Raw genomic sequence first — 14,140 nt, 5'->3', positions numbered from 1 at the left:
CTCCTAATCCTTAACTTGATTCAAAATCAGAAATACGGAAATATGTAGAAATACGAATTTGGTTGTAGGAATGTGGAACCAGAACCTCCAAAACGAGTTTAATTTAAAATTAAATATTTAGACCAGAATTTCTATGATAAGGTTGCCAAATTGCCCGGTAGCCTAGATTTCATTGAAGAAGCCCGGATTATGGCCGGGTTTGTTCTAGTTCTCATTCTTAAATCAAACTTATGAAAACAAATTGTGTTGTAATTTTTTTTTATAAGTCAAAAATTTTGCAGCAAGTTTCAAAAAATTATCATAAAAGGTTTTTCAAGTTTTTTTTTCTAGATTTTTGATGTGCAATTCCTAGGTTTCGACCAAAATTGCCCGGTTTTGCCTGGATTTGGTAAAGAATTTTGAAATCAAATACCCACCCAGATTTTGCCAGGTTTTTATATAAAACAGCCCAGATTTGTCCGGTTCGGATACGTGCTGAAAAAATCTGACAACCTTATCCTAGAACAAGTGAGAAAATTTTGAAAAACTGTAGCAGAATTTTGAACTTTAAATGGGTTTTTGAGGTTTTTGTATAAGTTTCTAATTCAGATGATAACTCTTGAATATCTTTGCTCAGTTATCATAATTTGATTATGAATTTGAAATTTTGAGTGTAGAGTAGAATACCTCGCTTGCTTTTTTGAGCCCTCATGGGGGGGGGGGGGGTTTAACCCCCAAACCCCCCCCCCTCCCCCCCGTTCCTACGGCCATGTCCACAGATAATCATATCGCTTGTACCTTAAAAGTTTTCAGTTGATGGGACATCAAATGAACATAGTCAGACAAATTATTGGTTTCACCAGTTATTTTTAAATTTACAAAAACATGTCAATTTCAACCTACTACAAAAAGGGGTAGGGGGAAGTGTTCCTATATGCGCATGTTAGGTCATATGCGCATACAGCCGATTGGCGATATGGCTGGAGATTCATCATATCTAATTAGTGCAGTTTGAGGGTAATACGCTTTTAACACATGGCATAATAAAATTAAATTATTATATAAAGTCGAAAAAATTTAAAAATTCAAACAAGATTTTTGTCAGTTTTTTTATAAAATATTGAACTTTAATTATTGTGCATACAGATTCTGTGAACAAAAATTTTAGTGGTTTTTCTTTCTTATTCATCTGGAAATCGGAAATTCAACAAATCGAAGCTTTTGGCAAAGTTGTAAATGATAAGATATTGGAATAAGAGACAGGTTCTGAATGCCCATATCAAGGTAGGTTAAATGCCTATATCAAGAAAAATAGATTAGTCTTATAAATTTTTTACTCTCTACCATTTAAACATGAAATCTACGCTCAAATCACGATCTTACAGTGAAAAAAGAAGAACTTCCTACTGATCCGATAAAAATACAATATGAACAAAATATTACCCTGAAATATGGCCATATGGCATACTTAACTATGTTTCATGCAAAAGAACTAATGATGTAAAAAATTTCACCAAAATTTCGGCCTTGACGTATGCTTAACATCCGTTTCTACCATTTTCAATTAAATAATATCAAAATATTGCAAGTGGCAATGAAATAAAGCTAAAAACATAAATATGCGCATTTAGCCCGCCAGTTTCGGAAATAGGCTATTTTGACTTCTTTTATTATAAAATTATTTTCACAAAAACTGTAAGAGATTTTAACAGAAAAATTTCACTAACGTATATAAAACAGATGTCCGCTCATGTGCATATAGTTTTCAGACTCCTATCTTTTCTAGTATAGGAGAAAATGAGTGCTTTCCTTAATATGCGCATATAGCCTTCCTCTCCCCTAAGTTGCAACAAACTTTGACTTCAACGAAAAATCAGATGAAAACGTATGAAAATTTATATATTTGTGATGCCATTACACATGAAGCGCCAATTGCAGTAATTTTTGGTTTTGTTTGAACTAAATTTACATTTTTCTTTCAAAAATGTTTTTAATGAAACAACATAAGGGTGCTGCATTCATTTAGAAGAAAACAAAACTACAAAAAATTCTACATGGTAGCTGAATCATAAAAAGTATTGTTTGATTGTTTGATTGTATGAAAAATGAATAACTGCTGTGCTATAAAAATGTTGCAAATAACCCTACTGTTGCATGATGTCTCGTTTGTATTTTCAAATGCCAATAAGCACTATGACAATGAAATGCCAAAATCAGCTAGATGCCTTTTATCAGTTAGACAACTAAAAGTGACAACATTAAATGGGCTATTAGTTATCATTTCTAATTTAAAAAAAACCAAAAAAAAATCCACTTCTCAAAAATTATAAAAAATTTCTACACAGTTGCTGATTAAGAAGAATAGTAACCAGAACTGATAACGGGCGACAAGGAAAGGGATACGGCCAAGACACCCTGATCTTGCGATTCTGGTGGCAATGGTTCGAGCTGGTCTTTTTTCGACTTGTCAAAGAACGCTTGGTGAATCTGACTTGAAGCCGTTGAAAACCCGGTTAAATTTAAAGTTCTAAACAAAAATGCATATTATGATAAAAAAAAATCATGAAAAGTGAAAAAATAAATCAAAAATTCTAAACAACATTTGCTATTCTTTCTCAAATTTGCATCAGGAACCGTCCTCTTTCGTTATTCAAGTACAGTAAACTGATTTTAGTTAATACCATTTAAGGCCATCGAGGAATAGTTTCGCTTTAAATATATCAAATTTCCCTGCATCGATGCGTAGATGGTAGGTACATGGAGCAAATGCGCTAATAGATGAGAAATCAGAAGTTCGATTCCCCAATCGGGCAGCAATTAATCTGTTCGACAAGAAAATCGGCTTGTAAAAAGGTGATAGGGAAATAGAAAAAAAGCGGAAAGTATAACAAACAAGATTTTTTTTTATTTAATAGGTTGTACCCACTGGTAAAATATTTTTAAATTCCCGGTGAGCCAAAATGCACGCCAAGAAATAAAAGAAAAGAATATAGAGCAGGGGTGAGCAACCTTTTGAACCAACGGACCAATTTAAATTTGAAATCTTTTTGGCGGGCCGCACCTAAAATAACATTTTTTTTTTTTCAATAATTAGCAGAGCTTCACATCATTTTTTATAACTACCAATTTTGGGCAGAACAGATCTGAAAAGGGAAAGATGTTTTATCACGTTTATTCACGTGTTTACAAAACAGAAATTGAACACGACTTTTTAAATACCCGTACTGTTCGTACTTCTATTTCAAAATCTTTTGGAGCTTCCAACAGTGATAACTAAGAAAGTGAAAAATATACAATTAAAATAATCACCATTTTCTTAGCGTTGGACGTTAAATCGCTAATTGACTTTCTCTGATTTTTTCCACAAATAAAACTAAAAACTCGGTTTATCAATTGAAGTTCTGTTCTGGATCATTGCATTGAGAGGTTGAGCAAGGTTGTCGAAATCATAGAAATATGCACAATTTTTAGGCAACTATTTTCAAAAATGCATTCTTGATAGAATTTTTATCCAGATTATTATAATTTTTAATATTATTTAGATATTATTGGGATAGGATTTCTAAAGCTATATTATGACTTTGGTAATATGGAATGCAAATGACAAGTGAAAAAACTCAATTTATAGATTTTTGCTATAAATGTTCTGCCAAATTTCTGAAAAAAGCATCACAAATAATTGTCAAAGACTTCTTGGGTCGAATCACAGAGTTTCAGATATTTATTGTTTTTATCTAAAACTAATTTAATTAATAATTTTTCAAACTAATAATTTTTGTCGGAAATGTTGATAAAAAGTCTAAAATCGTTCACTCAGGCTATATTATTAAACTTTCGTAATTTTCGTCAATATTCAGAAATAAACAAATTTTCACAAGGTTTTGTTTTAATTTTTTTTGTCAGTATTTGAATGCTAAAAGCACAAGCCTTTTTGGCTAATTGGATAGAATAATTAAAAAAAATCTGCACAGCATATTTGTTTTCATACAATATTATTTTTGCTTGAAACTAAAATTTTAACTTCATTAACGGACATCGAAATTCTTTTGGTCATGATTTACTCACAATAATGGATTTTGCTTTTCAAAGAGATAGGAGTGAAAAAATGAGGAAAAATCAATCCTGAATAAAAAAAAACTCTGACCAATCTTGTACATGTTGATCATCTTTAATTCAAATAATTTTGAAACTTCTTCAAAACTGCTCGATATTTTACCATAATTAGATTGTATAGTGTTGCCATTTTATCATTATTTGTGAAATAATATGAAGAATAGTATGAAGAATCAGAGCACCAAAAACTGTAATGTTTAGCATGAATAAAATGAAATGCCTCTTTCTATTTTGAACTTCGATAAAAAATAAGTCTTTTTTACCATCCGAAATGGTCTGCTCAAACAAACTCCAATATCACTTTATGCCAATGCAGAATATTGCATTTATGCCTTGAAAAGAACAAAATAAATGGTTAAAATGCCAGAAAAAAGTTAACAATCTGAATGATTGTGGGGTAAATGCCGAAAAGTGCATTTTTGATCATGTCGTAAAAATTTTCCTAACAATCCATAGTAGAAAAAAAGTTAAGGCAGTAAAATTTGAAAAAAAAGCTTCGCGGGCCGCACCAAATTTCGCCCGTCACGCTTGACCCGACTAGTTTTGTTTCATCAAACGACTGGCACTGTTCTCAATTGACGGAGCCTCACTACTCGCATGACGGATAAAGCACGACAACAATCAACATTTCTCCATCATCGACTGGCGAAGCTCCTACACAAGGTCAAAATTTCTCCTGAGAGTGACTGGCAAATCTCTTCACACTTCGATCCGCTGCTGACGGCAGGTACAACTAATTGAACGACTTGCTGGCAGAGAGCAACAATAGCAATAAAAAACTGAAAACGGGCTTGCTGGCAGAAGCAACAATAATAATAAATTCTTTTCTTTTTCGTCTTCGGTCGTCTTCGGCTTGCTGGCAGGAGCAACAATAATAATAAATGCGTTTCTTTTTCGTCATCGGTCGTTTGAATGCGATTGCTTGACTAGGTCATTCTTTTAGCTTCAAATGACTGGGGAATGAATGACTGGCAAACGAAGTGACTGGTCGTTAAGGAACAGTCAATTGAGTTTGACGGACCAAGAGGCTTCACAGTCACAGCTTCACGCCTCATGACGATGACTTTTGCCAAGCCTGGTTTGAATTGCTGCCTAGAAATAAAACTAAATTTCAGTTATTTTAACATATTTAATTTATTTAAATTCACCCGGTGTGCTTTGCTACAGCTTCAAAAATTTAATAAAAATTTTTAAAATAATTAAAATTCAATTTTATTTCCTAGACAGCGTTTCAAACCAAATTTCAACAAAATTAAGAAGTAAATGTTAAAAAAAAATGCAGCAACTGAAGTTTCTAACTTTAATAGTACCGTCAAACGGGGCATCATGGCAGGGTTAGATGCAACATTTGTATACCACAACACTCATTCAATTTTTATTTCAATATACTGTAATAAAGTAATCATTGAATGATAACAAATTGATGATAACATAGCTTTTAACATCGTGAAAGAGTTTTTTTTAAGTTTTTGATTGTCATAAAAAATTTAAAAAATCGAGCAATAGATGTTCAAAGTTTTACATTTTTCGATGCCATAAAAAACTTTACCTAGTATGACGGATTGGCATAATGATAACACCTACAAACTTCATATTGCTGTCATTATCCTATACCAACACTGTTGGTGTATAAATATTTTTCGGACAATCACAAAATTTTTTAAAATTAATATTTTTATAATTCAGTTAGCTGTCCGGGGCAAAATGCAACAAAATGCAAATCAGAACTAAATCTCATAAATCGCGTTTCTATATGCTGGGAAATAATTGTTTTTCAGTATGAGTTTGTTTTCATTGAAATTTCATCCATCCTTACATTCATTTTCATGATTTAAGCTTATAGAATATTTTGTAGTATTTTTTACCCCTAAATGTATGCAGCAGATTTTCACTTTTTTCTTAATAACATTTTTGACAGAAAAAAAATTAAAATTTAATTTGAACAAAACCAAAAATTCCTACAATTGGTGCTTTATGCGTTATGACATCACCAATGTATCAAAAACTATGAGTTTTCAAACGTTCTCATTTGATTATTAATTAATAACAGAGTTTGTTGCAACTTACCCCTTTTTCTTAGTAGGGTGAAAATCCCATGTGTTTGTAACTTTAAAAATTACTGATAAAACCAATAATTTTTCTGACTACCTCAGTTTGGTGTCTCATTAACTTTAAATTTTTTTTATTTATAAGAGGTATGTTTATCTGTAAGCATTATGATTTTAGAAGCCATTGAAGTTGAAAAGTGTTGCATGTTGCCCCAGTTGACGGTATTTTCCTAAAATTGATCTCTTAATTTGTTTTTCCAAGAGCTGAAATTTTAACTCTGTTTTAATTGGCTTCATAGAGTTTCTTATGAATTTAATATGCATGTTTTAATGAAATGGACTTCCAGCCCTTTCCCTCTTGCAAAGCAAGAAGTGCTCACGAGCTACTATAAAATCGTGTTAAGTATCAAAATGACGTAACATATTGCTCTATTTGTCTGATCAGTTTTTAAATTATGCCAAATATAAAATAAATAAAGATTTGCCTTCTTCTTTCCGACTCCACCCAGAAATAAGAGAGCATACACCGAGGCAAGCAAATCAATTTTCGTTTGTTACATAATTAAATCAGTTCTCAACAAACTCTTGTTGAAAGTTAAATATTCAAAAATGTTGCCAAAAAGTTGTTTCTAAGTTAACATTTGTCCCGTTTATTGAGGCAAGTCAAAACACAATACTTGACTTTTACTGAATTCTGTTTGCAAAACCTTCATTTACAAAGACATTAATTTTGAATATCCACTTCAGGTTCAACACAGGGCATACCTTTATTTTAGAGAGGAAAATCTTAAAAGGTTGATGTTTCATGGCTAAAAATCACGTTTGAACTTGTTCCACCGTGTAAAATAACAGGCGATAATATTATTTTCAACACTATCAGTTCATATTAAAAATTTGTAAAAAAAAACTCTACTGCCACCTGTAATATCAATCACATAAAAACGTTCCAACAAAAAAGCGAATCAAAAGTCTCTTCTATGTAGCCTAAATATGTAAAACAAAAACACACTTTTCATGTAAAGTACGTACTTAAATTGTGTGTAAACAAACAGTACAGTGTTTTTCAGTGAAAAATTAAAAAAAAGGTTGAAATTAGCCAGTCAGAATTGACAATCTCAATAATTTATAGATAAAAATATAGTTTTATATTTTTCGTAAATGTTGTACGTTTTTACTTGTTCTAGTTTACCCTCTTAACTGATTTTTTTTTCCAGAAGATGCATATCTTTACTTTTAATTATGAAAAGCGGTTTATTTTATTGTTAACATTCACTACTGCTGTTAATCAAAAAGCGTTTAGATACATAAATCAAATGAAATTCATTTTAAAGGGCAGGCTTTTGGTTCAGTTCATTTGTCTGTTCATTTTCATTGGATTGTGTTATCGATATGAATCAAGACTAACCCAAGGCGTATTTAATTATACAACTGTATGTATCTACATCTTCCCATTTTCCTATTTTTTTTTTCAAACGTTCGCAAAGAGTCATACTATTATTTCATATACATCAGTACTAAATTCATATGTTTCAGACAACAATTGCTGCTTTAATGAACACGAAATCAAAATAGTGTTAATTTTTAAAATTATTTCACATGGTTTTGATTTGATCGGCAAAATGTCAATCTGAGTCACAACTTGGCGTCATTTATTAATATGTGCTGTACAAATGAGCTCAGAATCAAGAAGAAAAAAAATCACATCTAGGCTTCATAGCGCCACCACGTTCATTGAAAATAAGCTTGATTGAGTAATACGTGCCCAAATGTTCCAACTAATCAGTATGCTATGCCATGGTTATTTACTATCCTCCTAGACCATGGAGACGAAAAACAAACTGCCCAAAGGAAAGAAAATCTCGAAAAAACGGATGCCATGACTTTAATTTGGTTCAAATAACTACAAATTTGATTATTTTGGACAATTCATGAGACTTTTTGGTATTTTTTTTTTCGACATAAACCGACTCGCATGCCTACAGAATATTCTAAAAATAATTTCATTTGAATCGTTTGGCTCATTTCGGAGGAGTAGTACTACAAACACCGTTACAAGATAGTTTTATATAATAGATGTTTTTGGGGCTATATCACACTCAGTTGGCAGGTCAGTTGCTTCCTGAGCCGATGTCCATGAGTTCGAGCCCAAGAGTAAACATCGATCACAGTTTACCGGATAAGTTTTTCAATGACTGTCCACCAACTGCATCGTTGATATAAGTCGCGAATGACATAAAGATGTTAAAACGACTTTACTCGAAACAAAAACAAAGTAAGCAGATGATCGTTTCACTTTGATGTGTTATTTATACGGGAGAGAAATGAGAGTACGAAATGCAACAAAACCCATGCCAAAAGACAAAAAACTTTGGATTTAAATATTTCTCGGAGGACAGGTCGATGAGTGTTTGTTTAAAGTTTGCACATTAAATGGGTTTGAAAAATGTAATCTTCTTAGATTGCACTTGTTTACAGCATTTTTTTAACTAAGTAAGCTGAAAATCACTTCTTCAAACATATGTATATTTACGTGGTTATAGAATAAGGATAAACATATTTGTAATGACATGTTTCATTTGCTCATTTATTTACAAAATAAATTATCAGTTGGAAGAATATTTCAATACAATTCATAAGAAATCTTGATGGCGGAAACAAAAAAAGAAAGGTGATTAAAAATTTTATGAGTTTGAAATCTTTGAGTGCATCATTTAATGAAGGAGCCATCTTTCCATGTGCTCAATTCAATGGTTGGCTTTTGTTGAAACTAAATGTTTTGTTCATATTTCTACGATGTGTGAGAATTTTCTGATATAAAAAATTACACTTTGTCAAAATTTCAAGTTATAGTTTATTCATACTGGATCGAAAAATTACACGTTAATGGAACTAATGGTACTAAGCTTTGACCAGCGTTGTTGCAATCATTTTCAGATTGCAATAAAAAATATTTAAACATCAACTGTCAAGCTGTACATTTTTATTCAACAGCACTTAACCTATGGATTTAAACTACAAAAATCAAGGAAATCAATTACAAAAACAGATAAAAATAGTAAAAAAAAGGATTTCTGTATCCTTTAATAATGATAATTTCGCTCACTTAGGTTATACCAGCACTGGATAAATATGAAAAATCATTAGTTTCGTGAGAACAACATTTACAAAGTTCATTTTATTACTTAATAACTTAAGTTTAATATGAATATAGACTTCTAATACTAGTGATGAAAGAATATCTGGTGAAGAAAAGGAAATGCCCAAAAGTGGTTCCAGAGAGTTGATGATTTTTTTCAAATTTTTCAATGATTCATTTTATATTTGATGCCATTTTGTAGGTCAAAAGCTTTCAACATGTTGCAATTTTATAGAATCGAGTAAATTGAGACATCACTCGACAAAAAACTCCTTTTTTTTCTGAACTTATACGATTGTGGGCAGACGACAGATTTAAACTTTATATCCCTCAAAGATTTTTGTATTCTTATGCATGGATAATTGAATTTAATCAGAAAACACAAATTGCAGAGGAAGAGCTAAATACCACAAAATTTGTCGAGAATGTTATAGTCAATCAAAATACGTGGTTCATATACTTTCAAAAGATCAATAAATTTTCGATCCTTTTTAACAGGATAACCCTTTTTCAGAAGTTCTTCTAATTGCTCGTTTTTTCTTGAACGTTTTGATTTTATTACGCTATTTCAATAAATGTTAGAGTACTTTATAAGATTTGTGATTGATTTTTGCGTGCCGATTTTAGCAGGTTATTAAAAAAAACAATTTCTTTAAACTACAATACAACAACAAGTAAACCATAACTTTTTGTTACAAGACTCATTTAGAAACTCTAATGAAATAATGCTCTTCACGTTTTGTTACACGTAGGACCAGAAGCAACTTGTAAAAAAGATTTCAAACTTTTAGCCAACATCACAAAGTAAATTCCAACTTGGAATTTCCAAAAATTCTTCACTACACATTCGAAGAGCTGCATGCTTTGATCACAAAGTTGTAATAATTTTGCAATCCGGAGAAAAAAAAATCTTGTTTCTCCTAAATTCGAAAAAAGACCAAATATTCAACGAAAAACAAGAAGTTCTACTAGATGAAATATGGAATATTGTATCGCTATTTAGAGAAATTAATCAAATTCGGAATAATAGTTGCTCATTTGTTAAAATCAATAAAAAGTCAGAATACTTTAGATAGATTTCTGTCAATCCAAATACTGAAGTTCGTACATAGTAATGAACAGAAAAACGACACAATGTATCACATTAAAGTCCATTTATTTCTATGAAAATATTATTTGACAAAAGTAGCGAAACTTAAAACAACAACGAAAAAGGAATATGCCCGAGAAATAAACTATAATGATATAAAGAAGTTAAATTTAGTAAATAAAAGGCCCCCAATTCGAAACAGTTATAAAATCTAAATAAATTGATAAAGTACGTTTAGATGTAATGATAGTCCAATCTATAATATAATAAATATCAATTAAGATTGTTTAGCCCACTAAATTTTTTTAACAACACTTAGTTGATCCTTAAACATAAAAAAAAATCTAACATGGTGGAATACTTCAGCTGAATCGAAACAGAATATGGTAAATCCACTCAAGACATATTGTTTATTTCGGCATTCGTTCTAGTGCCTAGTACTTCAACCTTAGATAACTAAGAGGTCGAATTATTTTCTTCGAACAATTCCCAATATGTTTTCCCTAAGCCTTACGGATTCTAATGCCAGAAAAATATTACTTTCAGAGTAAAAGTAAACGCACAATGAAAAAGTTTTCATTTTAAATATTTAAGTTTGAAAATATGTATAGAGCCTGAAGTATGGAAGAACCAAAATATAAGAAAATACTCACATCATAGCATTCCTCCACCGGTTGGTTCCGTTGAAAGCTGATCCTTGATACATTCCTAAAAAGTTTCCACCTTTCTCGGGCCGTCTTGCCAGGACTGCAATTATCGGAACATAAAACGAATGAAAACCAAAATTACAACACTTAACGGGTCTGGAACCAACTACAAATCGGGGAAGGGCAGGTCAGCCGAAATCAATTACTTCGGGACCATTTTCGATGACCGGCCCCTCACCTTGTCTGGAATTGTGTTTTAACTTGAAATTTGTTGGCGTTCACCGCAGCACTTCGTTTCGTAATTACCTGGACTGGGCCTCTCTGGATCGTTCCTGGGCGATAATTGCTTCCCACTGGCGCCGAACTTGGGGATAGTTGGTCTCGAAGTCGGGCATCGTACCTGTTGCCCTAATGGCCATCGCCTCCATGGCAATTATCTGTGTGAAAATGTGAAAATGACCGTCATTAGCAAGGATGGTAAAGTGTTTGAACGTCGTCTGGGAAGTCCAGAATTCGGGGAAAGGGCGAGAGCTATTTTTTGTTTCACTCTCATTCGTCCTGTCTCACTGTCTTTTTCGGGGAGGAGGTCCCGCTAAATTGGTCAATAAAAGTAGGACAATTAAAACGTGCTCCGCATAATTGGAATCACAATATGTTAATTGTTGTTGCAACTTTTCGCCGTTGCATAGGTCATTATAATTTAAATCAGATGACCCAGAATGAAGCACAGTCAAGTCAATTAAAATGGCATCGGCCTCACCTATCCGTCATCGTTCGTCGACACAATTTCCTGGCAATCCCGTTTTGTGTCGTCCAGATGAGCCAGCCAGGCCTTAATTTAGCTGACAGGCTGTTGATTGATAGTGTGGAACATGAAAGAATGCAATCTCTATCAAGCAAACGCGGATAATTGTCACGAGACGGTCTGGTTTCTATCCAGGATGAAAGAGATTCGGCATCAAAACGATGCCAATCCGTACTAGGGATGACGGAAGTATCGTTGCAATTGGACTAAAGATGCAGTTTCTAGGAACTGTCTGTATGAAATCGAAGCCTTGTTGAAATGAAACAGATCTGCATTAAGATGCCCTTTCTTCAAATTTGAAATCACCAGGATATCATACTTTTAAATATCAAATACGAACAAAGGTTTTACAAGTTCCATAAATTCTTTGTAGAAAACATTCAATTAAATAGTTAACAAGGTTAAAAACATCTTTTCAAATTGAATACACAAAGGTCTTTTTTGACATGGGTTGGTTTTGTTGCATATGACTTTATTTTACAAGGCCTTTTTTCGTTAAAACGATTCTCACGAATCAAGACGGATTCTAGGAGAAAATTTTGCTATAACAAAAAAATTTTTGTTATAGCAAAATTTTCTCTTGGAATCCGACTTGATTCGACAGAATCGTTCTAACGAAAAAAGGCCTTGTAAAGGCGAAGCCATATTTAGAATGTGAAACACAACCAACCCATGTGATAAAAGACCTCTGTGTATTCAATTTGAAAAGATATTTTCAACCCGACAAAAGTCTTGTCAAGATTATAACAAATCAATATGAAGATAAAACAAAACATGAGAATGATAGAATGAACAACCTCATAGATGTTAAGGCTGGAGTAGGGTCTAACGAGTAAAAAAAACACAATTTTCACGAATTTTTTTTAGAGCTATCGTTCAAACAAATGTATTCAAATTTTTTGCATTATACAAAGCATTGTTAAAAGAACATTTAGTAATTTATTCGTAGGAAAATATTGAAAAATGAGCCGGTGACGGAGCACTTTCGAGGGTGCTTTTTAGAAAACAGGATTTGCGGTGGACACTGTATCTCAGCACAGAATCATCTGAAGTCAAAAAGTCAGAGCAAAATATTTTTAATAGATGTTTTCTGGACCCCAACGATTTTATTTAACTTAAAAAAATGTATGAAATTTTTGTGGCTGTTTGAAGTAAAAACTTCGATTTTTCACAAAAAAAATCCGCTTTTTTTTATCTGTAAAATCTCCCCAAAGTAAAAAAAAAGAAAATCGTTGGGGTTTGGTATTTTATATGTAGAAAATATGTTCCAAATTTGAAAAGAATCGGATAAGTAGTTTTCAAATGACGATGTCCACTGACTTTAAAAATGTGCTTTTGAGAAAAACACGTTTGAAGTTTCTGCTCTAAAAATAAAAGTAACAATTTTTTCAACTTACACTGAATCGTCGATTCCAGCTCCATAATGTACGTTCCCTGCAGCAATTTCGTTGTCTTCGACTGATGCAGAAATCATGGTTTTTCTTGACGCCAATATTATCGCCGAGATCGGTGCCGAATTCTTGCAGTATTAGATAAGAGGAGATAAAGGCCTATAATTTCTACAGTTTTGCTTCGATTGACTTGAAAATTTGACACAACATTCTTGTTTGTGAATGTTTTACAATAAAAAAAAATCGATTTTTTGAAAATGTTAGACCCTACTCCCCCCTTAAAATCCCAAAGATCAAATAAATTAAAAGAATAGAATATCAGTACATGAAATAACACAACATAACATAAGAGGTCATTTTCAATTTGAGTATGGTTCGATTTAAAAATGGAATTGTTTATCTTATAATTTAAAGTTCTCTTAATGATTCAATTTCATTTCTACAAACAGAAAACTTACCTTTCATGATCTGTAATGATCAGAATAATGAAAATTGAAATAAAATATACAGCAATTCTGATTGACATAACAAGATATCATAATTATTTTGAGGATGAGTAGGTTTATGTTTTCGTCCGGAAATGATAGATACCATAATTTTTATTTTACTTCTTCGGTCTTGGATGTAGTTCAAACAACGGTGGTCTTCGGTGTAAACGTAATTGTGACCATAGTGAAACAAATAGAAACTTTTTCAATCCATCCGTTGACATATATATCAGCTCCCAGACAACCAGCACTAGTATATTATTTTACAGATTATATCGTATGAATGTTAATTAAACTCATTTTCGTATATCTGCATCTACCTACAAAGTGCGGCCCATGCATATCCTTTAACGTATTTAAATGCATTGCATGTTTTTATTACGACAATTCGTATATATGCACCTACAATGTGCGTCCTATGACACATTCCACGCGTTTGTACC

General features: G+C 32.2%; 1 protein-coding gene across 12 annotated transcripts in view; it reads right to left on the bottom strand.

The window, feature by feature from the left end:
- LOC129741933 (ATP-binding cassette sub-family C member Sur) overlaps positions 1 to 14,140 on the bottom strand; it is a 373,059-nt gene that overhangs the window by 76,781 nt on the left and 282,138 nt on the right. For all 12 annotated transcript variants that reach the window (XM_055733758.1, XM_055733747.1, XM_055733756.1 and 9 more), the window contains 2 exons: positions 11,320 to 11,450; positions 11,020 to 11,113 (listed from right to left, as the gene is read on the bottom strand). In XM_055733758.1, the coding sequence (XP_055589733.1) occupies positions 11,020 to 11,113; positions 11,320 to 11,450 (225 nt within the window). The remainder of the gene's footprint in view (positions 1 to 11,019; positions 11,114 to 11,319; positions 11,451 to 14,140) is intronic.

Source organism: Uranotaenia lowii, chromosome 2 (genome assembly GCF_029784155.1).
Source record: "Uranotaenia lowii strain MFRU-FL chromosome 2, ASM2978415v1, whole genome shotgun sequence".
NCBI classification, from domain to species: domain Eukaryota; kingdom Metazoa; phylum Arthropoda; class Insecta; order Diptera; family Culicidae; genus Uranotaenia; species Uranotaenia lowii.
This window is presented reverse-complemented; position numbering and strand designations above follow the sequence as displayed.